The 25,646-nt window shown below is 60.5% G+C and overlaps 4 protein-coding genes and 1 long non-coding RNA gene across 13 annotated transcripts; 2 read left to right on the forward strand and 3 right to left on the reverse strand.

Moving 5' to 3' along the window:
* The first annotated feature begins 46 nt into the window (after positions 1 to 46).
* On the forward strand, positions 47 to 25,576 carry TMEM272 (transmembrane protein 272). 9 transcript variants are annotated; one of them, XM_039324773.1, is made up of 5 exons: positions 7,022 to 7,339; positions 9,448 to 9,633; positions 10,823 to 11,111; positions 11,276 to 11,363; positions 11,518 to 11,976. In XM_039324773.1, the coding sequence occupies exons 3-5, from the start codon at positions 11,010 to 11,012 to the stop codon at positions 11,868 to 11,870; spliced, it is 543 nt and encodes a 180-aa protein (XP_039180707.1). In that variant the 5' UTR covers positions 7,022 to 7,339; positions 9,448 to 9,633; positions 10,823 to 11,009; the 3' UTR covers positions 11,871 to 11,976. The 9 variants fall into 9 exon arrangements, with proteins under 9 accessions (XP_039180699.1, XP_039180700.1, XP_039180698.1 ...); XM_039324767.1 differs by lacking the exons at positions 7,022 to 7,339; positions 9,448 to 9,633; positions 10,823 to 11,111; positions 11,276 to 11,363; positions 11,518 to 11,976 and adding exons at positions 19,138 to 19,169; positions 23,375 to 23,464; positions 23,549 to 23,599; positions 24,337 to 24,528; positions 24,856 to 25,576; XM_039324768.1 differs by lacking the exons at positions 7,022 to 7,339; positions 9,448 to 9,633; positions 10,823 to 11,111; positions 11,276 to 11,363; positions 11,518 to 11,976 and adding exons at positions 21,804 to 21,946; positions 23,375 to 23,464; positions 23,549 to 23,599; positions 24,337 to 24,528; positions 24,856 to 25,576.
* Positions 2,312 to 6,896, reverse strand: LOC120299695 (2-acylglycerol O-acyltransferase 2-B-like). The gene is made up of 6 exons (XM_039324763.1): positions 6,717 to 6,896; positions 6,146 to 6,324; positions 4,201 to 4,405; positions 3,928 to 4,102; positions 3,640 to 3,839; positions 2,312 to 2,841 (listed from the first exon to the last, which is right to left on the reverse strand). The coding sequence occupies exons 1-6, from the start codon at positions 6,808 to 6,810 to the stop codon at positions 2,687 to 2,689; spliced, it is 1,008 nt and encodes a 335-aa protein (XP_039180697.1). The 5' UTR covers positions 6,811 to 6,896; the 3' UTR covers positions 2,312 to 2,686.
* Positions 12,318 to 18,378, reverse strand: TAF6 (TATA-box binding protein associated factor 6). The gene is made up of 14 exons (XM_039324755.1): positions 18,186 to 18,378; positions 17,971 to 18,057; positions 17,732 to 17,885; positions 16,756 to 16,812; positions 16,512 to 16,631; positions 15,806 to 15,948; positions 15,379 to 15,456; positions 14,322 to 14,423; positions 14,041 to 14,223; positions 13,878 to 13,952; positions 13,666 to 13,791; positions 13,325 to 13,498; positions 13,030 to 13,236; positions 12,318 to 12,953 (listed from the first exon to the last, which is right to left on the reverse strand). Exons 1-14 carry the CDS (start codon positions 18,339 to 18,341, stop codon positions 12,573 to 12,575), a joined length of 2,043 nt encoding a protein of 680 aa, XP_039180689.1. The 5' UTR covers positions 18,342 to 18,378; the 3' UTR covers positions 12,318 to 12,572.
* MBLAC1 (metallo-beta-lactamase domain containing 1) lies at positions 18,390 to 19,169 on the forward strand. Its single transcript, XM_039324774.1, has one exon. The coding sequence runs from the start codon at positions 18,420 to 18,422 to the stop codon at positions 19,137 to 19,139; it is 720 nt and encodes a 239-aa protein (XP_039180708.1). The 5' UTR covers positions 18,390 to 18,419; the 3' UTR covers positions 19,140 to 19,169.
* On the reverse strand, positions 21,722 to 24,584 carry LOC120299699. The gene is made up of 3 exons (XR_005554474.1): positions 24,480 to 24,584; positions 22,242 to 22,419; positions 21,722 to 21,861 (listed from the first exon to the last, which is right to left on the reverse strand). It is a non-coding gene; the product is annotated as an uncharacterized LOC120299699 (long non-coding RNA).
* Positions 25,577 to 25,646: the final 70 nt, after the last annotated feature.

A 25,646-nucleotide genomic window follows, 5' to 3' on the forward strand; every position in this document is an offset into this window, starting at 1 on the left:
GTTGAAGTCCACGAGTCATAAAAAAGCCGAGGTTGCCTACCCTTACCCTAGGGAGTAGCCGGGAGTTAAAACAAAAAATTGGATGGCCATAATCGGAATCGCCACAGCCAGCCCGGGGCTGCTGCTGCTGTCCTGCTCTCCAGGGACACGTGGGGCTCCGTTTGGCACCAGTGCCCCAAAGAGCACCGTGAGCCGCTCTTCCGCCACAGAGGCTGTGCTGCACCCGGGATGAGGCACCATAATGCTCTGCCCCGGGACGTCTGGCTGGGGGAGAACAGACTTCCTCCAGGGCGAACGTAATTGCGAAATCTGGCCAGAGGGGGGAGCAGCAGCAGGCGCCGAGCGGCCCCCTCCCCGCCCTCTACTCAGCCTGCTTGTGGAGATGGCTCCGGGCAGCCGGACGCAGAGCTGGGAGCCCCGTGAATGCGGTAGCCAAAGGTGCCTCAAGATGCCTCTTCTGGACACCCATCCCTGGCTGCTGCCGGACGGTGCAGGTCAGGACACCAGCAGCACCTCGCAAGTCAGTTGCAGCTGTCCGGGGGCGGGGGGGGGGGAGGCAGAGGTTGCCACTTTGGATCAAGGCCTTCTTTCTCCCCCGCTCTGCTGCACCCCTCCAAGAGTGTGGCGGCCCCCCACCCCACATTTGCCACCTTTCCGAGCATGTTGGCCTACAGTTCTGCCCACCCAGCCCAGTAGCTTCCTCCGTGGCTGCCAAGGCATTCCCGGGTGGGCCTCGACAGAGCACCTGGGGAGCCCCAGCCCCAAGGCCAAGCAGAACCAGGGCTCCAAGCCCCATCCACCCCCCCATAGGGGGTGGTGCTCCACATTCCCCCCCCCCGCCCCATTTAGTCTCTGGCACCCCAAGCGAGCTCCATGCTGGCGCAGGGACTAACCCAACCCCCCCCCCTCTCCCAGCAGCATAGCTCAGGCACTCACTTGAAGCTCCACAAGGCCAAACTCCTGGGCTCTGGGACAACTGGGCTGCCCCTTAAGGGCCTGCTGGCACCCCAACAAGCCCCTCCCTTCCTTGCTGGCCAAGCAGACACTCCCCCCCCCCCCCGCTCTGTCCTTGCCTCCCAGAACACTCAGGGTCCTTCCTCCGCCCGAGGGTGGGGAGCAGAGGATGTCTGTGTGTAGCTGCCAAGCCTGTCATCACCACCCCTCCCTGGGCTCCCACTGCAGATTCTGCCTTCACCCCAAGTTTTCGACTTCACAGGTGCTTCCCTGCCCCCATACCTGCCATGGCCCTCAAATGCCCCTTGCAACTCTACGTTGCCCCCCCTTCCAGTTATTCCCCGCAGTTCTTTGCAGGCTAAGAGTCTCTGTGCCCCCCCCCCTGCAGCAAGTCCTCCCACACAGGTCACCCAACCTGTGACCCCTTTGGACAAGAAAGGGAACCAAGCTCTTTCCTGTGCTTGCTCTGAGGAAGGGGCTTTGAGGCTGGTCTCCTCCTATGTCAGGGGACTCTGGAAACAACGGGGGGGGGGAGGTACAGCGGTGTGAGGGGGCCTTGGTGCAGATGCTTTTCTGTGTCTGGGCTGCTGCCACCAAGCCAGGATTGCAGGACATGGCATTCCTCACGAAGGCATGGAGACTGCCTGCGAGATGGCAAGCCCCCCTTCTGCTCCCCCAAGATCACTGACCTGCTGAAGATGGAGAGCATGGCTAATTCTGGAAGCTGGTCTGGGGCCGGCTCTGCCTGCTGGAGCCCCTTTTACAGGCCCTGGCTGCTCCCCTTTCCATAGCCCCCTCCCCATTTTTCATGGTCTTTTTTGGGAAACCGAGGTGCGCAGTTCACAAGAGGCAGCCTGGCTGGAAAAGGTAAGCAGGAGAGCTCTGGGACTCATTTGCCAGGGTCCAGGCCACACCCGCTGGCTGCCTCTTGGGTGCTGCCCCACCCGGTGGGCTCTTCTCCTCCTCCTGCCAGATGCCAAGACTGCCAGCAGCCCAGCAAGTTCTCCTGCACCGGCTGATGTGGCAGCTCCGGAGCAGCCGATCCCAAACAGGCCCGTAGGAGCCCCCCTCTTTTCTCTCCCCTCTGAGGGGTTTCAGCAGGACAGCCTCTTCCTACCAGGATGGCTACAAGCACCAGGGCTAGGTCAAAAACCAGCCCTGGCCTCTCCCGTCACCTGCAGGCCTGCATCCCTGCCCTTCAACGCCCGCTAGGTCAGGTCCGGCTCAGATGCCCTCATCTGTCCCAGCCACCCCGTGCTGGGCAGACCTGTCCTCTTCCCTCTGGCTCCCCACACGGCCCTGGCTCCCCACTGTGGCTCCTGCCCCCCACCCCAGGCTTCCTCTACTCTTCACAGCATTGAGTGCTCCACTTTATTTCTTCCAAAAGAAGTGCCATCGTCGAGTAGATGGCACACAGGACCGTTTGTGCAGCAGCAGCCCAGGAGTTTACCCTCCTCCCACAGTAGTCCTGAGAACAAAGCTGGTTTTAAGGCGGGCCTTGTGCCTGCCATCTGTGCTTTGGCATCAGCGCCCTTCGATGCCAATTCTGTAGGGTTAAGAGCTCCGCTCCCAGCCGTCCTCGGGCACCACCCTGATGCTGCCTGGCAACGAGGGAAGCTTTAACCCAACACCTCCAGAGCATCTTTGGTGAAAGCCAGCTCCTCCTGCAGCCACGCAGTCCTTTTGCCCACGTGTTGGCCCTCCGTGTCCCAGGCCGGCCCTGTGTGGCCGGCTAGGTGATCGTCAGGTGCTTGTCTTGGGGCAGCCCGTACTTGGCCTTGTGCTCCTCAAAGAGCTGAGTCAGCTTCTCCAGGTACGTCTCGTGCAGCTCATCAATGGCTTCTCCGGACGGGTGGGGCGTCTTGGGCACCATAATCGGAGCTCTGACTGAAGGGGGGGGGGGCAGGCAAGACATGAGAAATTGAATAAATAAAATAAACCAACAGCTCCCTTTGAGGTGCCAGGGAGAACCTCCACCCCCACCTTAACAAGAAATGAGGCTGAGGGGCGGCAGAGACCCAGCAGTGCCAGTTCTTGCAGCCTAGGGGCTCAGCAGCCCCAGTGCTCCCTCCCCCTCCCTCTGAAGGCTTGGGCCGCAGGAGCACCAGCCCCCCATGCACAGGCAAGACCTACTGAGCAGGGCTCCCCCTCCCATCACCGCTAAGAGCTTCAGCCCAGTGGGGCAAGACCAGGGTTTAGTCTTGAGGGACCCAGGATGGGCCTTACACCCCACAGAACTAGCATGAGGGCACGGAGCAGAGCGTCTGCGGGAAACAGCCAGCCGCATCAGCACTGCCCCTTCATGTGGTCAAGCGCCTGAGCTGCCTTGTCCCACAGCATTGCAACAGGGAGAGAGAGCCAATCTCCAGCCCTCCCCCCCAACCAAAGTCCAAGGCTGCTGCCCCACTGAGGGGCTGGCTCAGAGGGAGTTGCAACACAGTCCAGCAGCTGGCCCTTGCATCACCCAAGGGAGGTCAGTTTGGCTGGCCTCCAACTGGGAGAAGTGCTGGCCTGTCTGGGGCAAAGTGCTAGGGGACAGACGGTCACCCAAGGCGGGGGCAAACCCGCCCCAGAGGGGCTCCTTTCTGCCATGGGCAGCCACGATTGACGGGATCCAAACGGTTCCCTGGCAGCTGACCAGCCCAGCACCTTCTGGGAGCCAAGAGCTGCAACAGACACTCTCACCGATTGTGTAGATGGGTCTCCGGAAGGGCAGCAGGCCAAAGCTGTATTGGAAAACGCCCCGAGCGTGGAAGAGGGGCAGGGCCAGCCCCATGGCCTTCTGCAGCCCTTCCTGCAGCCTGCGGATGACGGAGCCTCGCGGGTTGGACACTTGATTGAAGAGCTCGTTCTCCCCGAAGGAGAAGACTGGCACCAACGCTGCTCTGCAAGGAGGAGGGCCGAGCCTTGGTCAGAGGGAGGTCTCCCTCCCCCCCCACCTTGCAGTGTTCCCAGAGGCCCCCCGCCCCTCACCCGTGTCGTAGGGCCATCTTGATGAAGCCTTTGCGGCTGCGTAGCTGAAGGGTCAGAGCCCCCGGGCGAGCGTCCAGCGACTCAGGTGGGCCCCCCACGGCGATGACAGCCACCTGCCCGCCCCCTTCATGACCAAGGAGGTAGGAAACGCTGGCCTTTTCTGAAGAGACCAGTCCTGGAACAAAAAGAGCAGAGGGGCTCAGAGCGAATGGCCCCGGCCATCCTCGCTGCCTCGCAGTCCCTTTGTGCCCAGGTGCCCCCTAAAGAGCTCACCCCCGCTCATGATGTAGTCACGGAAGAAGGGGACCTTGAACCAGAAGGGCAGCATCAAGAGGTGGGGGGTGAGCCCCGGGAAGAGTTGGGAGAACCCCGTGGCTTCAGTGCAGAAGTTCCCAAAGGCGCCGGCCACCCGGATCCCGTGGGGGTGGAAGCCGAAGAGATAATTGTGGGAGGGGTCCAGCTTTGCCGTCTTCACCAGCTGCCAGTGGAGAAAAAAAGCAGAGCAGAAAAAGTCAGTCCAAGATGAGTGCTGAGGTATTACTAGATCAGGAATTGAGGTAGTGGCCCCACAGGTGACTGACCCTGCATCTCTCCACCCCAGGGTGACTCTTCCCCCCCCCCCCCGGTGGAGTTGCAGAGGCTGCTTGCATTTTTCCAAGCCAAAAAGGTGGAAAGGAAAGAGATTCCCCCTAGCAGGGAGGCTGCTTTGGCCGGGCCCAACACCCAGGGCTGCTTCTCCGCTCTGCCCAGCTTCCCCTTCAAAGGAGGTCCTGCAGCAGCCGCCATTCAGCCTGGCAAGGGGGCAGAGGTGGGTGACTGGGGAGCATAGCCGACTGATGAAGCCTAAACCAAGCTCTGGTTTTAAGGGTGCAGAAAATAAAAGATCCAGAAGCACAACTTTAAGCTCAATAGGCCTCAAAGAGATGAGGGGTGGACCCCAAATACTTTTGGGGAGCCCAGCTTCAGCCAAAAGTTATTTTCAAGACTCTGTCTTGGGGTTCCCTCTGTTGGAGCGCTTGGAAGGCAACTGAAGTTCACAAAAGCTTTAGCGGGGTCCACTTAGACACCACCACCAACAAAATGTTCAGAATATAGCTTGCAGTTAAAGAAACACATCCTGATCTGCCCAAACAAACAGGAGGAAATTTCATGCCAATAAAACATTTGGAGCTGGCACATTCGGGATGGGGTTACAGACAGGATGGTCTAGATCTGCGAGAACTGATGCAGAAGCAGAGGATCAAGGAAATTAGTAAATAAGTTGATTTATCAATCCAGCAGCACAGCTGCCTGAATTCTCACTGGCTGTTAGTTACATCTTAAGGTTACCAATTAAAAAAATTGCATTATTTATTTTAGAATATTTATAAGCAAAACAATATTTACTACATCATTTACAAAACAAATTATCAAGTTTAACTGGAGACACAAGTGAAAGCTAACAGCCCCAGAAAATGCAAAAGGTCAGAGAAGTATGGCTTTCAAGGGTGACCCGATTATTTAAGCTGCAATCCAAACTGCTTCATGGGATTTGGTGTTTTATTCTACTGCAAATGATTCCCAAATTATAAAATTAGTGGATCATTTCATATCAGATTTCCATGGTCCCAATTTGCCTATTAAGCCAAGACGTTTTAAACGCCCTTCCCGGCTCGGCTCCCTCATTGGAGGCTTCTCATCCGCTCTCAGGCAGCTACCTGGCAAGAGGTGGAGGGGGGGTGATACATCCTCCCCTCCAGGGACCCCATCTGGGCCAACCCGGCTCCCTTTCTGCCTCACCCCTCCCTCTCCAGGCCCAGCTAAGCTGTCCAGGGACGGAAGTCTAGCCCCTCCCGCCCGCAAATTGCCTTTCAATATAAGGTTTATGCTTTTTAGTATAAGCTTAGTCTAAAAAGGACCGACGCTTTCTGGCCGAGGGGGCGCGGAAAGGATGGCATTTGCGGAAGGGGGGCTACGGACCAACATCGGCTTGACAGTGGGGGAGGAGCCGAGGTTTAGGTCGTGCGCTTAAAGGAGGGCGACCCCCACCGCATTTGGGTGATTCTCCCCAAGAAGTGCCAGCACCGCTTCGAGCCCCGCGTTCTCACTCCCCGCAGCGGTTTGTTGCCAAGGCCGTGTTGGTGGAGCCGGCGTCCCCCGAAGGGAGAAAGTGGGTGTCCCGCCAGGCCCGACCGCCCCCCCTTGCTAGCACCAGGAGCCTCCCGGTTCCTCTGCTCACCGTGATGGGGAAATAGTCCCGGAAGTATCGCCAGACGGCCCAGCCGCGGACCCAGGCGGAGCGGCGCCCCCCGCGAGACGGCGTCTCCCAGTCCAGGTAGAGCCAGGCCGCGTAGCCGAGCGCCAGCAGCCAGCCGTCCCCGAGCAGCAGCACTAGGTAAAGCCCCAGGCAGCACTGGGCTACGAGAGAGGCAGCGGGTGACCCTCTCCTCCGCCTCGCCAGCCCCCGAGCAGCTGCAGCTGCGGCACTCCGAACGTGCTCAGGAGCCCGCCGCTCCTGCTGCTCCCGCCCGCGGACAGCCCCAGCTGAGAAGAAGTGGCGGCGCCCTGCGGGGCTGGAGCAGCCGGGGTTCGGGAAGGCAGCCCCGCGCGAAGCAAGGCGAGCCGCCGCCCGCAAGAGCCGAGCCGGGTGCTGCAACTGCCCGCCCGCCCCCGCCTCGGGCTCCCTTCGCGGTCGTCGGCCCGCCGTCACGCACTGGCCACGACCGCCGGCCAGCGCTGCCTCTCCTGCGACCTCCCCCGCGGCCGGGACACGGGCAAGTTTGCCGCCGCCGGCACCGTCCCGTCCTCACCCAGCGCCAGGAAGGAGAAGACCCACTGGAGGACGGCGGCCGTTTGGAGGCGCCGCCGGAGCGGCAGGCGCAGCGGGGCGAACCGCAGCCACATGGCCAGCGCGACGGGGTCGGGGCTCCTACAGGTTGGCCGCCGAGCGCAGCTGCAGCTTATCACGGAGGGACGAGCTCCACCTCCTCCTCCTAAGCGAGGCCCCGCCCCGGCCGCCCGTAAGCGAGGCGCGGCAGCGCTGCTGGTGGGGAGGGGGCGCTTCCCCGACGGCCGCCCCGGACTGGCTGGTCTAAGCGAATCGGAGCCGGTCAAAGGAGTCGGCGCAGGGAGGGGGAGTGGCCTGGACTGGCCCCAAACCCACCGGGAAGGGCTCCAAGCGAGCCGCCGGCCTTCGCCCAGCCCCTCCCCTCGCCCGCATGGAGGAGAGAGGGGTCTGAGGGCGGTCGCTGCTATTTCTGCCTTCTCCCGCCCCAGGCCTGGCGGGCGGTGGCGTCTTCCTTCCACGCCTCCGGTTTTGGGGTCTTGGCCGGCAGCCTGGAGGTTTCCTGCTGGGCCTTCTCCGACTCTCTTTGCCAGGGAGGCCTGGATCTCACTGCTCTACCTTACGGGAGGGTCCCCCAGGACGGCACAGGTGGGTGGTGGCCCTCTTCAAAGACACAAGCCGAGCTTCAGCCCCCCCCCCACCACCACAAGGGAAGCAGATATAGTCCCCAGTCCATGAACCCCCATCTCGAACGTGTGCCTCTCACCCCTTTCCTTGCAGCACTCCAGAGGGGATCGCAATCATGCCGAGGGCTGGCCAGGCTTGGCTTGGCCACCAGCAGATTTGATCCACGGGGCTTCCAAGGAAGTCTTCCCCCAGCCCAGCCCCGGCTTGGTTCTGGAGGCAACAGCAGAGAAAACCAGGGGTTCCCCTGCAGAGGCTTGTGGCCCTGTCCAAGGCCCGTCAGCTCCAGAGCGAGGCCAGGGTCCTTCTTGGCTTGCAGCCAGGAATCGGCTCTCTCTCCTCTCTCTGTACTAAATGCCTGCAGAAGGCCTGCTTCCCTGACCTCCCTGGATCTCTCTGCTGACCTTTGAGAGAATTTGCTTGTGGGGAGTGGAAGGGAGACCCTCTTAGAAGCCCCCACCCGCACATAGGGAGCAGCTCCAAAGACTGAGAAGTGGGAATTAATTTGGACCAGAAGCTGCAGCTCCTCCAGTGAACGGGATGGACTTGGAGTGGCACTCCCTTGCAGGAACTGGAGCAGCCCATGCGTGCCGCACTGGGCGACACTGCCTGCTGCCCTGCCCAGGGGCAGCTGCTCTGGCCTGGAGATTTTGCCAGGGGAGGAAGGGGCTGGATGCTGCCCCCCCTTGCAGCAGCTGATAGTCTGTGGGAAGCAGGCCAGCTGGGCCAAGGGACAACCGTGTGCCTCTTGGAGCCTGAAGCTGAGCACATCCAGAGGGGGAACTGCACAAGAGGAAGTGACAGCCGGGCAGGCCCCACACTTGGCAGAGGGACGGAAGTGCCTTCGCTCTTTCTAAGCTGCTCCCCGTCGCTCGGGGAGAACACCCCTCCTCTGCCGCCTCCCATCGTGACAGCTGCTCCTGGCTGGGGAGGATCTGCCCCTTGTCAGGGGGATCCCCTGTCCGTGGCCCCCTCTTTGAGAAAGGGTGGAAATCATGGGCAGAATGTTCTCTCCAGGATCAAAGGCCTTGGGAGTAGCTGCTGTGGAGCATGAGCCTTGGGGTAGGAAGAGGGGGCCCGACAGGCACTTCAGGCAACCTCTGCATTCAGGGCAACGGCGGGCTCTTTCTGTATGGTCACCAGGATGGTCTCGAAGGCCAGCAAGATGGCCTTGACTCTCTCCTGCCAGAGTGCTGTGAGAGACGGCATGAAGATGGCCTCTGCTGTGCCAGCAAGGGTTAACGGGCACTCCTGGAACCCTCTCCCCAAGGGATCCCACAGCACTTTCCCCAGCCAGGGAGTGGGACCCGTGAGGGTGGCCGAAAGAGGCCACAGATGCCGGAGGGAGGGGCCTCCCTGGCGGCTGCCTCTTCCCTGCTGCTGCTGCTCCCCGGAGCTTCTCCTTTGCTCCTTCCTGAGCAGACTTGAAGCAGCTGCAGCAGCACCAGCACCAGGGCGGGAGGCAGAAGGAGACGTCTTTCAGCGAAATCAGCAGAAATTGCTTGCAAAAATGTGGGATTAGCTTTATTAAGAACGAACGGAATCTATCTATCTTACCTATCTATTGCACTTTCTATATCTATAGTAGTAGAATACTGCAGAATAGTACAAAATACAATTGTACAAGGCTGCATTTTAGAAAAATTATAAAGTGAAATCTAATTTTAAACTAGGACAGCTTTTAAGATCATACTCTGAAAGCTTCGTTTTCAAGTTTCAAAAATATTTTTTTTTAAAATACTAAATATTTGCATTCTTTTTTGTGGCATGTGTGTGTGAGACCAGAGGACAATTATTTGGTGGCTGCCATGTGTCCTTCTGAATGTGCTTCCTCAGAGCAGACCCCCCCCCTGGGCTTTCTCTTCTGCCCAACATTCTGCAAATAGCCTGAACCATCCATCAGGGGAGGCACCTCTGGAAAAGAGGGGCAGGGCACCCCAACCTCACCTTCTAGTCTGCATCGCCTGCCTGCTTACTGTGGGGGGGGGGAGAATGCATTTTTTGGCAGAACGGGAGTCACGCGTGGACTGTGCTGTCTTCAGGGACATCCTTGCCTGTTCCCACACTCACAGGGCCAAGTGGACAGAGCTGGTGCGAAAGAGTGGAAGCCAAAGAGTAGGACCAGGGGTCTCTGGCCAGCACCAACACCTGTGCACCGTGTTATTAAAATGCAGATGGCTCAGCAGTATCAGAAAATGGCCCTGAAGCCAGGGTGCAGGTCCTGGGAAAACAAGAACACAACTTCTGCTTCTTTGCAGGTAGATGCCTGGGGCTGGAGGAAGCGGGGTGGGGGTGGGGAAGAGAAGGGCAGAGTGCCAGGAGGGGGCCTCTGCTTTTTGTGGTGCCATCTTGGCACTGGCTCCTGTCAAGGCAGAGGCATCTTTTGTTAAATCTCGGTGCTCATCCAACCCAGATCATCTGGTGGCAACAGAGGATGCAGGACCTCAACAGAAGGTGAAAGAGGGTGGAGATGAGCTCCCCCCAGCTGGGTCCCAGGGAGCCCCAACCCCTATTAACCCCCAGTAGTTTTTCTTTCCTGGCCAGACGTTTTTGTCTCCCGTCCCGTTCCCACCGAGGTTACGCCTGTTTGCTCCCCTTCCCCGGGGGTCCTGGACTGATGCACCCGGAGTGATTCTCCGATGGCTACGCCGCCAACCGCTCTGTCCAATGCTACGAAGCGCGGGGCGGGAGCGCGCAGCCGGTAGGGCAGTGATGGCGAACCTTTTAGAGACCCAAGTGTCCAAACTGCAACCCAAATGTATCATCGGGTGCCGGGTGGCTGTGGCCCATTGGGTGGGCGTGGCTGCAATGGTAACGGCTGACTGGGTGGGACTAAAAAGTTCAATCAATGAATTCCAACTTTGCGAGATCTTTTTTTTTCCCAGCGAGAAGTTGAAATTGACTGATTGAACCTCTTTTTTTTTTGCACATGGTGGTGGGGCCTAAAGCGAAAGGTTTTATAAAACCCAGCTGAAGGCCTAGGACTGGGGCGATGGCGTGTGTGCCAACAGAGAGGGCTCTGAGTGCCACCTGTGGCAGTAGGGCCTTTCTGGAATGGAGGGGGACGTCTGGGGTATTGATTTCAAGAGGCTCCGTCTGCAGGCTCGCCAAACCCAGGAGGAATCGGGAAAGCGGGGAGGGCTGGGAGCGGTGACTTTGAGCCCGCCAAGGGTTCCAAGTGGGTCTCCCTTCCTCGTCTGGGATTCACCCTGGGAATCTTCTGGGGGTCCCCTTCCTGGGGCCCTAGGCGGTAAACGAGGGAGGCACTGCTGTCCGGGAATCCGGGGTCCCCGGACAGGGTCCCTGTCCAAAGGCAGCCTCATTTCAGGGCTGATACCGCTGACCTGGAAGGCGTGACCCGAGGGGGGTGGGGGTGTGAGTGTGGCACGAAGAAAGTGGCCCCGGCTGGGGTCTTAAACCAATGATTTGAATCTTCATTTGATTCAGTGATTCGATCAATGATCAGCCCGGATCCCTTGTGCCCGGGAGGTGCGGCAGCTCCTTCCGTTGCAGCGGGGCGAGGCGGGCCGGCCGGCTTTCTCGCCTCCCCTCGCCCTGTGAGCTCACGCGGCCTCACAATGCCTCCCCGTCCCCCGTGGCGCTCCAGCCCGCCAGAGAGCGGGCACCGGCAGCCATGTCCTGGCAGCAAAGCCTCTGCCGAGAGGTCGGCGACGTGGTGGCTCGGCTCTTGGGCGGCGCGGTCCTGCTCTGCGTGGTCAGCAACGCTGTCTTTCTGGTGAGGAGGGGGCGCGGGCGGGCAGTGAGGGACCCCTCCCGCTCGCCTTGGCCTGCCGGAGAGAGGCGCCCCCTTCGAACGGGGAGGGCCTCTCCGCCTGAGCGGAAAGAAGCGGGGAGCGCGCGTGCTGCCGGGCCCCGACGCGCCGCTCGTTCTCTCCCCAGTTCTACCTGCCCTCCAGGCGCAGTCGGGGCTCGGACGGCCGGAGCCAGGCGCGAAGGAGCGAGAGTCGTCAGCCCGCAAGCAGCCGAGGTTCGGGAGCCGGGCCTTTGTAAGGGGGTAGCCGTGCGGCTCGACGGACGGCGGGGCGAAAAGCGGGAGGCGGGAGCCTTGCCGGCGGAGAGAAAAACGCCGACCGGCAGGAGTGGCGGATTGACGGCGCTTCCCGGCCCCTCTCCCTCCCCAGAAGGCGGTCCGGCCGCCCAGCGCGCTTCACCCGCGGAGCAGCGGAGCGAGCCCCCCCCGACGGACCGCAGGCGACCGATGGCGGGGCAGAGGAGCCGCAGCGGCCCCAGCGGGTGGTTAGGCACCGCGGACGCCCGGGCGGAGCAGAGGCGGCCGCTGGTTTTCTTCGTCCCCGAACAGCTTCCCAGTCGCGCTTCCCAGGCAGCGGGCGGCCTCTGTAAGGGGCCTCCCGCCCCCGACAAACCGGCCCAAGCAGTCGCTGACGGCCGCCGGTGGCACGAGGCGGGACTTCGGGAGAGCGGGTCGCTTCCAAGGCAGAGGGCGCTTATCGCCGGGCCCCCCGGCGGCCAGTAAAGGCGCTACCGGCAAAGGCCAGGCAGGCCGCGTGTCTTTCTGTGGGCCGCCACGGGGGGGGGGGAGGGGAACAGCGACGAGGACCCGTGGTTGGACTTCCCGTCTGCTCACCCAGCGCGGTTTGCACCACGCCCCTTTCCAGGGCTTGCCTTCCTCCAGAGCCAGGGCGGATGGGTGGGGAGTTTGGGCTCCTAGGCCCCCAGGCAAGGGCTCTGCCTGCCCAACTGAAAAGATTGGATGGGGGGGAGACAGCCCCCCCCAAGCAAGCCTGAAGCTCCCCACACTCTTCCAGTTGGCCCCCTGCTGAAACTTGCATTGACCTCCTGGATCCCACACCAGTGCAAAGGCCTTAAGCAGCACATCGGACTTCAGGGCTGGGCATCTGGGACCCCCTCCCACCACTCAGGCTATGCCACCTGCTAGTCCCTGAACGAGACCCCACCCCCACACTGTTGAACAGGCATGTTTATTAGGTACTGGACAGTATTTACAGCAGACATATTTTGTCAAAGGCAGCAGAAGGAGCAGTGGGGAAGCCCCATCACCCCCCTTCTCTCCATAGGTGGGCAGGACGAAGGGTCAGTCCTGGGTGCAGGGCAAGCTTGGCCCGTAGTGGTGCTCTCTCCTAGCACCGAAAGCTGAGGCGTGGGATTGTAGCCCCAGACTCTCTCCAGCCCACCCACAGATGGCAGGTTGTGAATTCTAGAGGGAGGGCTGTGGGGACTCGGGCACCAAGCCCTGCCCCCCATTGGTGGCTTTGGTGAGGAAGGCGGTGGCACCGGTAGTGGTGCTGGCACCGCCTGGCAACTGGGGGCTGTTGCTGCGTTCCTGCTTGAGGGTTCCACTGGCCAGTCCCAGGCTGGGCGGAGCAGAGGACGAGGGGGAGAGCTGGGAGACCCCCCCTTTGCCGTCTGTGGCAGGTGGTAGAGAAACCACAATGTACTTCTGGACGCTGCCTGAGATGGGGGGGCTGGGGGCTGCCTGCCCAGCAGAAACCAACTTCACAAGGGGTTGCGTGCTGGCCACTGTGCTGGTGACAGGCGAAGTGGAGGTGCTGGCTTGGCCACCGCTGAGTGTGATCACCTGTGAGAGCAAGAGGAGGTCAGAAAAGAGCCTGCCTGCCTGCCTGCCCACCCCCCACCCCCACCCTCCGACGTACCTGCTGGGAAGTGGAGGTGCCAGAGGCAGAAGACATGACAATGAATTTGGTGGGCGGAGGCGAGGGCTGCGTTGGGGTGGCTGGCCGGGTTGAGACAAGGGTCTGCACGGGGAGGGTGATAGAGCCGGGCATCTTGATGATGCTGGGTGCCCGTGTGGCGCTGCTGCCTCCCTGGGCCGCCTGGGAGAGGGTCAGTGTCGGGCGGGGCTGTGCAGGAGAGGAGAGGAGCAGACGGTTAGCCCCGCCTCCTGCCACATTTGGGAAAGCCACGGGAGAGGAGTGCCGGTTGATCTACCTGGGTGATGGTCAGCGTGGTGCGATTCACCTGCTGAGCCTGCACGGCCGCCTGGGCCCGGGCCTTCACCACGTTGGTGCAGAGGAGGGGCCCCAAGGCGCCATACTCGCCTCGATAGGCCTCCTGGTTGTCTGGGGGGGGACGCAGCTTGGCCAGAACGGGAGCACAGTGCTTCTGTGGGGTGAGGGTGAGAAGGGAAAAGATAGGTAGCAAAACTCCCCAGGGAAAGATCCCCCCCAGCACACACGGGTGGACCCTTTTCTGCCGAGGGCAAGCAGGCCCCCTGCGGATGAGGCAATTCAGCCTCTTCGTATGGACTGCTCGGGGGAGGGGTCCCTTACCAGCAGGAGACTCTGCACGTGGTCGGCCCCGATCTTGTCAATATTGCTGACCACAGGACCCTCCAGGATGCTGCGGACACGCTCCCCCTCCACCTGTAGCCGTGGCAGGATGAGCGTCTTGATCACCTGGAGAAAAGACCGGAAGCCGTCTGAGCCCCTGGCCAAGCTGGGCCAAGCGGGCCCCTCCTGGCTCCACCCAGGCATCCACTCACGTCAGGCCCCAGCTCCGCCAGGCCAGCGATGGATCCATACCGCGTAGTCCAGGGTGTCTTTTCGTCCACCCAGGTCTGGTGAGCGAAGGGAGGGAAAGAGGCGTGAGGAGCAGCAGGAGAAGGCGGGGCTGCAAGATGCCCCAGACCCTCCCCGGGCCCTGACCTTGGTGAAGGTTTTGGTGATGCGCGACTGGATGTTGTTAGTGGTGGTGCTGAAATTCTTGCAGATTTGGGCAATGAGGCGAGCGGCAAAGTCCCTCAGGGCCCAGTGGTTGTCCACATCTGGCCTGAGGCAGAGCTGGCGGCTGACGATGCAGGTCATGACTGCCGGGATGATCTCGTGCAGCTGCAGCAACGGATAGGACCGCAGAGGCCCCTCAGCGCCAGTCCCCTCCCTCCCTCCCCCCCCCCTGCCCTTGTGCCAGGGAGGCCTCTGCTGCTCACGTATTTCTCCAAATACAGGGTTGGGTTGTCCATCAGGGCCTTGACCATCCGCATGAGGTAGATCAGAAGAGCCAGGTTGTTCTGCACCACGTTGACCCGCACCTGGAGGGGCAGGAAGGCGACCATGAGATCTGTCTCCCGGGAGATGCTGCTCCGTGTCCTCTTTCCCCTAGCGAAGGCCCTTCATCCGCTGGAGCAGAGGAGAATCTGGCCAGGCTCCTTCCAGGGCAGTTCCAAGCTGCCATACTGCTTCTTACGTGGTCTAAGCTGCCTGGATGCCTAGTGCTGGATCGGACAGAAGGTTGTGAGGAATTCTGAATAGGGTCAGGCCCGAGTATGAATATAAATTGACCCATATTTGCTGTGGGGGCTTCCCAACTAGGAGGCTTCCCACCCCTGAGCCGAGCACTTTATAACCAAGCTATATCTCGGAGCCAGAACGCTGGCCCATCGGGTGCACAGGGTGTCCCAGGCTGCCCCCTCCCCAACTGCAGAGGCCCCTCGCTCTCCAGGGCTTGGGGCGACACTGTGGAGGAGGAGGAGGAGAGCTTTTTCTGCCTTTGTCGAGAGCCTGCAAGGAGGTCGGGGACTTTGCTCCAGGGCTGGCTTCCGGGTGTCTTCAAGCAGGCACGCGGCCACCTTGGGATCATTTATTTATTTACTTATGAGACTTATATACCGCTTTAAGTGCAAGCACTCTCTAAGCGGTGTACACCAGTAAGCAATGTATATATATATTTACATTGCCCCCAACAATCTGGGTCATCCCCAGGTATTCAGGATCCACCCAAGAATCCGAAGGGGTGACTTATTCCCAAGAGCTTAACAGCAGGCAGAACTATTTCCTCCTCCCAAGTCACTCATAAGTATGCTGGCTCAGTGCAACTCTTCCAGCCTCCGAACCATTGGAACATCCCCCCCTCCCTCAAAGAGCTGAGGACACGGAAGGCCGCGGAGGATGGATGGCAGGCTGCCTCATCCTTCAACCACCCCTCCTGGTTTGGAGCGAGAGCCAGGATCTGGCGAAGGGACCGGGAGCCCGCCCCTTTCCCCTTACCCCTTCGGAAATGAATGTGCTGAATCGGGGCAACATCTGGTACAGGCCGGGGTCTGTGGCAATGCTTTGAAGGGCTTCCTGGGGAGACAAAAGTTGGGGGGAAGAGCCAAATTGGGGTACTATGCAGACTATCAGACAGAAAAGGGCGGTTTTGGGCTCTTCCTCCCCCCCCCCAAAGACCTTTGGCAAAAAGCCTGGCCAGTTCCAGGGGAGACGTTCAAACACCACTTTTCAGGCAGGCGAGGGAGGTTCCGCCCATTCTTGGCAAAGGCCAAGGGACAGGAACCTGGACTTGGCCGAGGCGCTGTCCGAGCCTGGCCTGGAGACGCCCCCCAGGCCACCTCGCCCTTCTCTCCAGCGTGTGGCTAGCCAGGGGGAGGGGAGGGAGAGAGCGTTGTCTTTAGATGGAGTGCTCCTGCATGCTCACCGCACGCTTTGCTTCACAAGATCCCACACAGGCTTCGGTGATCTCCTTGTAGTACAGCTGTTGCTCCACAGAGAGCTCGTGGATGCTCCGTGGCTTCAACTTCAGGGGGGCTCCTTCCAGAAGGGGCCCCTTCTTCTCTTTGCCTGTGCAAATGAAGAGAAGGTAAAGGCAAAGATGGGCCCTGGGGGTGCATTATCTTTGCCCCCCTCCTTCCTATTCGGAGGGAACTTCCAGGGACCACTGAGAGGACGCACAGCCTTAGCCCACAAGGGGAAGCCATGGGAAGCAAATGGCGCACAGCTCGGAGTCCAAGACTGAAAGGTGCAACTTGATGCCCAATGCCACTGTGATAGTCGGAGGTTTCTCCAGGGAGGGCAGAGGGGGTAGAGGGCTGCTGCTGACCTGTGGGTGATGCCTGCCTGCTCCCATCGGTATGAAACGCTTCCTGATCAGCAGCTGCCCGCCACTCCTCCATGGAGCATCCCCAGCATAAAGGCGTGGGTTCCTGGCAAAGCCACATTCTTTGCCAATAATTTGCAAGCCCTGGCTGGAATGGTCAAGGGTGACCACTGGTACTTTCCTGAAGACCCAGGGAGAAAGAGAGTGCCTCACTCTGGGATGGCCAATCTCCTCCAAGGGCGCCAAGCAAGGGGGCTTAACCTTTGCCCCTGACTCCCCATCCCGCCCCAGCTGGGCTCAGACGGACCTTTGCTATCAGCTGGGCTGGCGCTGTGTCCTTTGCCCTTGAGAGCACCTTCCTCCTCCTGGCCCGGCTTGGCTCCCTTCAAAGGCTCGGTGGCCTCGGCTTTCTGCTGCTCTTTGGGGGCTGCAAAGGGAAGAGATGGACTGGGGTCAAGGCTAAGCAGCAACGGCTTCCAAACCAGTTCTCTTGCTTGAGGCAGGAAGCTGCCTGCCCTGCTTGGCCTTTCCACCCAGGGTTGGTCACTCACCCGGAGGTGGATTTTCTGGGATTGCCGGTTGAACTCCCTCAATGCTCAGCCAGTGTGCTATTAGAAAAAGGGGAGAAGCTTCAAAGAGAGGGAGATAACTGGAATGCAAAACCCTGGCTTGGTCTCTTCTTGGCAATGTTACAGAGTCAAATTGGAAGAGAGGAAGGACAAAAATTAACACTTAAAAACATAAAGCAGCACAAACTCCAGGAAATTTCAATGCCTTCCGGTTTGCCTGCTTCTGCATTGGCAGCTGCTCTGCTCAATGGCATAATACACCTGGATGCCGTATGTGCCACCTGCCCTCTTGCTGGGGCCAAAAGAGGGGGGGGAGGAACCTCCAAGATGGCGGAGGGTAGGAAGATGCAAGAGAAGCCCTGCTGCCCTGCATGCTCCGACTACGCCCATTGGGGCACCCTCCCCCAAATACTTCCACATAGGCGCAAGAGATGGCACAGACCGTGTGGGTGTGCCTGCCAGGGCATTTCCTCAAACAGGGATCTTTCCAAACCGGGGTAGCCCATGGGCTTGATGGCTGTGGCCCTTTTCCAGCTGCTTCCTTCCAAAGCCACTATGGAACACCCCCCCCCCAGGGGAAAGGAAATACGCAGCATACGAGCAGCTTCGCTCCTGAGGAGGAACGGGGTGCTCCATCCCCTGGCATGAGGTCACCCGTCCTGAGAGTCAAGCCTCTGTATGCCCATGGGTGAGTTTCAGGGGGAGGCGAGAAGCAAAGGAAACGGTCTAATCAGGACCAGAAATCAGGGGACTTTCAGATCTGGGGGGGGGGGGAGAAACCTCTGCGGCAACCAGCTGCCTTTGTCGCATCCGGTGCTGCCCCAATTTGCACGTGCCCCCCCCCAAAGGCCTTTGGCGGCTGGAGTGGGGGTTGGGGTCATGCCCCAAGGAGAGCCCCCCCCAAAGGCCTTTGGCGGCTGGAGTGGGGGTTGGGGTCATGCCCCAAGCGCCCCCTCACCTTTGAGGCAAACGTCCAGCGGGACGCGGGGCAGGGGCGTGTTGATGATGTCGCTCAGGTCCATCTCCTTCTCCTCGTAGAAGTAGAGCTCGCGGCCTCCCCCGCTGGCGTAGCGGAAGGGGATGAACTCCTGCGTGTGGAACCCGTAGAGCGGCTGGAGGAGGAGGAGAGCCCGGTGGGTGAGGGAAGGGAGAGGGGGGGGAGGCAGGGCCCAGCACACACACCCCCCGCCCAAGCACCTCCACGTTCTTCAGCTTCAGGGCCAGGTCGACGTCGCCCATGGTCAGCAGTTGCCGCTTGCCCAGCCGCATGAACTTCAGCGCGTCCTGCGGAGAGGGAGAGGGAGAGCGCCGCGGGGGGAGGAGGAGGAAGGGGGGCGCGGGGAGGTGAATTCCCCCGCTTTCTGCTCCCCTCCTCCCTCCCTCCCCCTGCCTTCTCCCCCCCTCCCGCCTACCTGCGCGATCTCCTTGATGCGGTAGCTGACCTCGTCCGCCAGCAGCTGGCACGTCTCCTCTGGCACCTGCCCGATGCCCACCGACTCGGCCATCACCTTCATGGACTCGGTGGGCAGCTGCGCGCTGCCCACCTTCGGCTTCTTCTCCTCCGCCATCGGGCCCAGGCCGGGCAATGGCCAACCGAGCGCGGCGCCCGAGTGACGTCGTCAGCCGCCGCCGGGCTCGGGCGGGGCATGCGCAGTCCGGCGGCGGCGGGTTCCGCTTCGCGTGTGCCCGCCAGGTGGTCCGGCGGAGGCGGCGACCGCGCCCCCCCCATGGCCCGGCGGAGGGCGGCCCCGCTGTCCCTGCCCGGCTGCCCGTACTCGGTGTCGGTGGTGCAGGAGGGCTACTGCCGGGCGCAGGCGGACGGCTCCACCCTGGCGGACGGGACGGTGTCGCTGGTGCTGGGCCCGCGCCTGACGCTGGTGGACACGGGCGGGCCCTGGGCCCGGGAGCGGCTGCTGGCGGGCCTGGCGGAGCGGGGGGTGTCCCCGGGCGATGTCCGCCACGTGGTGTGCACCCACGGCCACTCGGACCACGCCGGCAACCTCAACTTGTTCCCGCGGGCCGAGCTGATCGTGGGCACGGACGTCTGCCAGCCGGGGGGCCGCTACCTGCCCACGGGGCTGCGTCGGGGAGCTCCCTACCCGATCCACGCGGGACACCTGGAGGTGCTGCCCACTCCCGGCCACACGGGGAGCGACGTCAGCCTGTTGGTGCGGGGCACTTCCCTGGGCAGCGTGGTGGTGGCCGGAGACCTTTTCGAGCACCAGGACGACGAGGAGGAATGGGCGGCCCTGAGCGAAGACCCCGCCCGGCAGGCCGAGAGCCGAGCCCGCGTCCTGGCCATCGCCGACGTCGTTGTGCCGGGCCACGGGGCTCCGTTCCAGGTGTTGAGGGAGGGTGCGAGCTGATGGCAGCGTTCAATAAAGGGTTGAATCAGGGTGAGTGGTGGATCGTTCCTGGCTAAGAGGCTGCATTCCCCCCCCCCGGAGACCCCTGCTGCCCGAGGGGCGGGCGGGAGCGTTTATTGATCCCAAAAGCAGAGGGGTTGGGGGCAGCTGGGCCTGGAGACTTCTATCAGGACAGCCCCTCCCTTAGTTGCTGAGTGAAGGACACAGTACCTTTTCTGGGGCTTTTTCAGGCTCAGGCTGCCTAGTAGGGACCAGCGACCAATAAGGCTCAGTGGAGGGGAAATAAAAATCTCTTGTGAGTCAGAACAGCTTCCTTGAAATGAAAGTCCAGTCCAAAATGACCAGCTGAGAAGAGTTGCAGCTTTTGGCCAGACTCTGGGTTGGAGGTTTGCCTCCAGGAAAGTCTGGCATCCCTTTGCAGACAGTTGCATCCAGGTTAGCTAAGAGCGCAAAAGGATTTAAGGATAGGAGTGGCATGAAGGGAACGACCAGGAGAAAAGGTTTAACCGCCTTGGCTCATCCATGAAGACCCTCTTCTGCCCTTGAGGACAGTGGCCTACCTGGTGGTCTGGGTGGGTCAGACCATCCTCCCACTAGTGCAGTGCCCAAACTGCAACCCAAAACCCACATTTATTGCTGGGTGCCAGGTGGGTGTGGTCCACTGGATGGGTGGGGGTTGCGGTTGTCATGACAGATTGGGTGGGTGTGGCCAAGGTAGGCGTGGTCACCTCAATGTTGCTCATGAGGAGGGACCCCTGTGGGTGTGGGCAGGGTTGGGGGAGATCCAGAGGATCTCTGGCAGGTGGAGCGGTAGGCAGGAGGCTCATCCTGCAGGGTGAGGTGAGGCAGGATGGGGCTGCCATTGCCATGGGGCAAGGCAGGGACTGGGGCAGCTGCTGCCTGACACCATCGGCCCCCACACACAGAGGCCAGTGAGCGCATGGGGACCAACGGTGTCGGTTAGCAGCCATAGCCTGCCGGTCCCTTGACCAGTGCACTCTGGGGCTCCGCAGCCTGCCGCCAGCAGTTCAAAGAAGCCACCTCTGAGCTGGATGGCTGGCTGATAGCTGAGGCGGTGATGCAATGGGTCATGCCCGGGAAAAAGCATGCGAGGCCAGGAGGGATGGGATGGGACGGGGGAGGGAAACCAGCCGTGCCAGGACGCATCCAGCCATGTGGGACCGTGGCGAGTTAGCAGGCAGTTGGTTGAAGAGGGACGGTTGCCATCACACGTGCCATAGGTTTGCTACCATTGCACTAGTGTATAAAAGGAGAGCAAACCCCACTCCCTACTAGCGCTGATGATGTTACCTCCTTTGGTAATGAAACAACCGCAAGAAAATAGCCAAGCTCAGAGTGCCCTAAGGAACCCACAGTGCTGCTTTGTGCCAGCCTCCAGTATCTGCTTCGTCCCCACGCTCACTGGGTTCTTCTGCTCTGGCAGAGGCAGTGAACGAACACACACACACACGTCCCCCAAGTGATCTTGCCAGGGCAGCTGTGTTTCTCAGGGAGGCCTGCCTAGAGGGGGAAGAAGAAAGGACTGGAGGATGGGCTACTGAGCTCCATCCGGACCCCTTTGCCTAGTGGGCTTGTCTACAATGGAAGGAAGGTATCTGGACAACAGAACAGATGTTGCACCTGCCTCAATTTCGGCTTCTAAGTAAAAATGATCCTTGAATCCATTTGCTGAGAAAGGTACAGTTCATCAGAAGTCAAATGAGTTGCAGTGGTGTAAAGCCAGAACTAAGAGTTCACACCAGGTTTTTGCCAGTTAACTTCCCTCCCTTGGTCCTAATCTCTCATTGTCCAATCACATTTAAACAAGATGTTTCTACATGTGGGCCTCCCCCCCCCCAAACCATCTTGAAGCCTCTGGAGAAACCTCCTCACAGTTCAGTTACACTTTCCCCCAGGCCCTCCCCCCTCCCATCCAGCTCCCCCCCCCCATGGTTCATAGCAGGCTGGCAGGGAGGTGGCAGTTCTGACAACAGAGCTTAGGGCTCCCCTGGGTTTCACGGTAGCTGAATCTGTTGACAGTACTTTTGAGCATGTCCAGAAGGCCGTGGCAGGAAGGATGGGCACAGAGCCAAAATGAAACCCCACCAGGCCGTGGAGGACAGCGCCGGACAGAAGGTGCAAGTGAACCCCTGGTGTTATGGCACACTTCACAGAAAGCAATTGTCCTGCAGTTGCTGGGGCCAAATGAGTGGCTGGCTCACCGTGCTGTGCAACCAGCAGAAAACCGTAACCCTGTTTTCCATCAAGTGCCCATTAAATCTCCCTGGATTGCAGCGCCTGAAAAGGAGGGGCTGTTGGGTGGGGGAGGGGTGACTAATCGTTCCTGCCGTTTCACGGTATTCTGCCCACCTGATCTTCCGGGCACCCCCTTCCTCCCCTCCCAGGAACCAGAAGCATGCAGAAAAGCTGCCTTGCACTCGGCTGGCAAATGTTTGGTCTATTGCTAAACTGAGTTTGAGTTTTAAGTGTAGTCCACTAGCTGGGTGACTTGTGTTGTGTGTCTCACATAACCTCAGCTTGAGTTATGTGCCACAAAGCCGTCTGTCTTTCTGGGACCTCGTGAAGGGTCCTGGCTGGGGAAAGATCCGGCAAGTGAGGGGGGGGTCGTCTCCTCAGCAACTCCGGCCTTGGTACAGCCAAGCAGGGTGGGGCTGGAGGGGCAGCCGCTGCAGGAAGTGAGGAGTCAGCTGCTCCTTGCGGGCTGGAAAGGAAGAGTGAGGTGGCGTCAGAACAGCTGCCTGTCCATTTCTGTCCTCTCCCGGCTGAGTGAGCCTGCTCCACTTCAGGTAAACAACGCAAGGCACCCTGTGTCCCCAGGCTCCCATTTGGGCTGTGCTCTGCGCCCTGCACTGAGGTTTGTGTTGGCTTGGGAAAAGGGGAGGGGCAGGGAGAGCCTCAGGTCCAGCACACCCACCCCCTAATCTCCCTTACCCCTTTGCCTCTTTTACCGACAATGGCTGAGCAACAGAGGGGACGTCCCTGCCTTGAGCAGATAGGCACCTGGCCTGCCTCTCCTGCCTCTGGGATTGGCCAGGCACATTGCTCAGCTGGGGCAGCCAAAGCCTCATCAAGTGCACCCACCTGCAAGATAGAGTTGGGAAGGGCAGGAAGAAAGCCGATGCCTCTGGGATGGAGAGGGGGCTGAAGGCATCCCTGTGCAGAGGACTCTCCTGGCCCCACTGTTAACCCAACGTTTTTTGCTCTGGGAGGGGGCTTCAAGTCAGATCAGCTTGGGCCAATCGCGGTGGGAGGCCTGGCTCTGGTAACAAAAGAACCCAAACAGTGGGAAAAGTTAACTGTAAAGTTTATGAGATAAAACATCAACGGGATAATTAAATGCCTGGGAAAGGAAGTACATCTATAAATACTCTAATTCCTAATAGCAGAGGGGGGGGGCAAAATAACCCTTCCCACCCAGAGGACACATTTTATGGCCTGGCAGGGGTGCTGCAAATGCCCCCCCCCCCCCGCCTCCAGCAACTCCCGAGGGCTGTGCAGGCTGGAGATGGGTCAGGCCAGAGCCAGCAGGTGGGGTTCTCAGATGACCTGGTCCTGATCTTGAGGACCAAGCAGTGTGGGGGTCTGCTGCCACTGGCAGACCACCCGCATTTCGTGATGCTCGCCCATCCCACTCCTGCTTGGCACTGGGGCAAGCTCAACCCAGACCCTCAGGCTGAGCCCAGTCAGCAACTGAGCAAGTTGCCCAGGGCGGGTCCAGTGGGAGGCTTACCCCAACCCATAGCTGGCTTCTGTGCCCTTTTCATTTGATGGAAGTGCCCTGTGAGCCTTAGGAGGGTGAAGGACAATCTGATTAATTTCCTGCCGGTCCCCTGAGAGCTATAGATCCAAAGCAGGTCCCCGGCTCAGTTTCCTACTTTCCAAGCATTATTCCGTTCTGCCTTAGCTGTTTCATCCTGGTTGGTTGTTTGGGAACCTGGCCTGTAGCCCTCCCATCAGCTGAGAGGCAAGTGAGGGAAGAGAGGGCCCGGGCCCTCCCACCCAAGCAATTCATTGCTTCACAAACACAGAGAAAGAGAGAGCGCAAGCTTAAAGGAGGGAGGAGCCCAACTTTGCATACCCTCCCCCCTCCATTGTAATTGCCGAGGGTGGGCCACACCTGGGTCAGGAGGCCAGAGACAGGGGCTACTTAAGAAGATGTGGGGCGGGTGTGGAAGGGCAGTCGTCGCCTTCAGTTCTCCCCTTGGCTTCACCAGCAGCTGCCATGGCTGAGGAATCCCAGCCCGAGAGGCCTCTCCTGAGGGCCACCGAAGAGCCTTCCTCCTCCGTCCACTCCCTCCTGATGGGTAGGCTGCTCTTCCTCCCCCCACCTTGGTTTTGCTGGTACTCCCCCATCTCTAGCGTGGCCTAACCTCTCCCTCTTCCTCCAGTCCTAGGGAAAGTCCTCTTTGCTGCGCTGCCTCTGGCAGGAGTCGCCATCGGTGAGTGGACTCCTCACCCCATCCCTGCCTCCCCACAGCCCCTTCGGCTCATCTGCTGCCCCTCCTGCAGGGGCTTCTTGGAAGAGCAGAGCTCCCCAAGGTGGCTGGATAGCCTGCTGTGTGCAGCCTGAGAAGCTATCAGTCCTAGTTTGCTGAGGAAACCATAACAGCCCAAGCCCTGCCAGCATTGGGCCTGGATGCACTCGGTGAACCAGGCCTGCAAGGTGTGATGCTCAAAAGGGCCAGCGGGGCTGCCCTTCCCAAGACACCAGTGCCAGGCATGGCCCTGAGGAGCCCGCTTGGCCACTCAGGCATCTGCCTCGGCTGTAGGCCCCTTTGTTCCCCCCTCCCCCCTCCCTCCCAGGCCCGTTGCTCCTGGCTGGGAGTTCAGGCACCAAGGCAGCTTTGCAGGCCATCCTTGCTGTTGGGGCAATGGAGACTGGGCTGGGCTTTTTCTCCCGAGCCCTCCTACCACCTATACCTGCAGTTTACACATCTCCCTGGGTTGGGGTGCAGATACCGATTAGAGCCATGGCCAGTTTGAGAGTCTCTATTTGGGCTGCCAAGCTGTCTCCCAAATTTCAGGAAAGGGTCTTCATCTTAACCCACATGGACTCCTCTTGACACAGGGATGTACTGAGGGCTGGGGCCAGTGGGAGGGATCCGCATTCTGGGCACGTCATGCTGAAAGAAGGTCCAAGAATCTAAGATGCTAATCTTTGCTCCTCCATCCCCAGGAGCAGTCTATCTCGGCCAGTGTCCCCGGCAGCCTCTCCTTCCCATTTACTTGATCGTCCTGAGTGCCGTCACACTCGTGCTCCTGTTCCTCAGCTGTATTCCCTGTGGGGACGGCACCAACCGACCAAGCACGCTACTCAACTGTTTGCAGGGAGCAGGCTTCCTCTTCCTCTGTGCCTGGTTCATCGCAGGTGGGGGGGGGCTCCTGATGGGAAGGGGCCAGCTGGGAGTTCTTGCCCTTCCAGGGTGGAGCACAGAATTGCATGGCCTCTGCAGCCTTTAACCAGCTGAGCCCCCTGGCTGTGATGGCCATCATGGTGGTTTGCTGGGCTGAAGGCTCTTAACTGAGCTTTAATGTGGCTTCTGGGGCTCCCCTGCCCACGGCAACAGCCCCTTAGGAACAGCCGTTTCTGAGCCCAGACTAAGCAGCGGCCAGACTTTCGAGGGGCTGGACGTGGTGCATCAGGGTAGGATCCCGTAGCCCTTCCTGGCCACTTTCCTCACTTTCCCCCCAACAGGCAATGTGTGGGTCTATTCCATCTACCCCCCAGACTACGAGAACGTTGGTCAGCCTGGCTTCTGCCAGCAGACTCTCTTCCTCTTCGCCTTCGGGGTCACCACCGCCATCCACGCGGCCTTGGCCGTGGCCCTGCTGCTGGCTCTGGGCATCCTCGTCAGCATCCTCGTCTTGAACACCGTGATCTCCAGCCGCAGGCGGGGCTGCAGCGGGGGTCTCTAGCAGCCGTGGGGCGCCCGTTTTCTTAGCGGAGCTTTTTGTTAATAAACCTGGTTGTTGCTAAGCCGTCTCGTTTCTCTCGCCCGCATCTGGGCTGAAGGGTTCTCGGGGGCGGCCGGGGGGGGGGCTTCGGGAGAGGCCGAACTCCTCCGGGTTGCCGGAAGCCCAGGGCGGCGGGGCCCAACGGCTCTCTGGCCAACGGAACTCTTCGATCCGGTCTCGCCCAAACCCCGACCGGTGTTGCAAGATGGGGGGGCTCCTTCCCCCTGGATATTTGCACCTCCCCCCCCGCCCTTCTCTAACGGAGAAGGCTCCACCGAGTCGCCGCTCAGGCCCGGAAGGAACCAGCCTCAGTTGGACATTAATGGCCTCTGCAGACTGAACGACCAGGCGGCGGCAGCAGAGCGGCCTCCCCGGGAACGCGCGAAAGCCGAAGGCAGCCCAGCCGAGGCGGCTCGAGCCCCGGGGGCCGCAGCGCCTGCGGGAGGGGAGGGGAGGGGAAGGGCGGGGCCGCTCCGCTCCCGCCGCGTCTTGCGTGGGCGTCACCCGCAGAGGCGGGGCTATCCGTGGCCC

The sequence above is a fragment of the Crotalus tigris genome, unplaced genomic scaffold, assembly GCF_016545835.1.
Source record: "Crotalus tigris isolate CLP2741 ecotype Arizona unplaced genomic scaffold, ASM1654583v1 scf7180000024309.744930, whole genome shotgun sequence".
Lineage (NCBI taxonomy): Eukaryota > Metazoa > Chordata > Lepidosauria > Squamata > Viperidae > Crotalus > Crotalus tigris.

What these genes read in the sequence shown, in the direction of transcription:
- TMEM272 (XM_039324765.1), top strand. Translation starts at nt 10,834, where the DNA reads ATGATCAGCCCGGATCCCTTGTGCCCGGGAGGTGCGGCAGCTCCTTCC. An exon ending in TCAGCAACGCTGTCTTTCTG is followed by an intron (nt 11,112 to 11,275) that starts GTGAGGAGGGGG and finishes TTCTCTCCCCAG; the next exon opens with TTCTACCTGCCCTCCAGGCG.
- LOC120299695 (XM_039324763.1), bottom strand. Translation starts at nt 6,810, where the DNA reads ATGTGGCTGCGGTTCGCCCCGCTGCGCCTGCCGCTCCGGCGGCGCCTC. An exon ending in AAGATGGCCCTACGACACGG is followed by an intron (nt 3,840 to 3,927) that starts GTGAGGGGCGGG and finishes TCCTCCTTGCAG; the next exon opens with AGCAGCGTTGGTGCCAGTCT. An exon ending in GAGACCCATCTACACAATCG is followed by an intron (nt 2,842 to 3,639) that starts GTGAGAGTGTCT and finishes CCCCCCCTTCAG; the next exon opens with TCAGAGCTCCGATTATGGTG.
- MBLAC1 (XM_039324774.1), top strand. Translation starts at nt 18,420, where the DNA reads ATGCGCAGTCCGGCGGCGGCGGGTTCCGCTTCGCGTGTGCCCGCCAGG.
- TAF6 (XM_039324755.1), bottom strand. Translation starts at nt 18,341, where the DNA reads ATGGCGGAGGAGAAGAAGCCGAAGGTGGGCAGCGCGCAGCTGCCCACC. An exon ending in TCACCAAAACCTTCACCAAG is followed by an intron (nt 13,953 to 14,040) that starts GTCAGGGCCCGG and finishes TTCGCTCACCAG; the next exon opens with ACCTGGGTGGACGAAAAGAC. An exon ending in CCACGCTGACCATCACCCAG is followed by an intron (nt 13,237 to 13,324) that starts GTAGATCAACCG and finishes TCTCCTGCACAG; the next exon opens with CCCCGCCCGACACTGACCCT.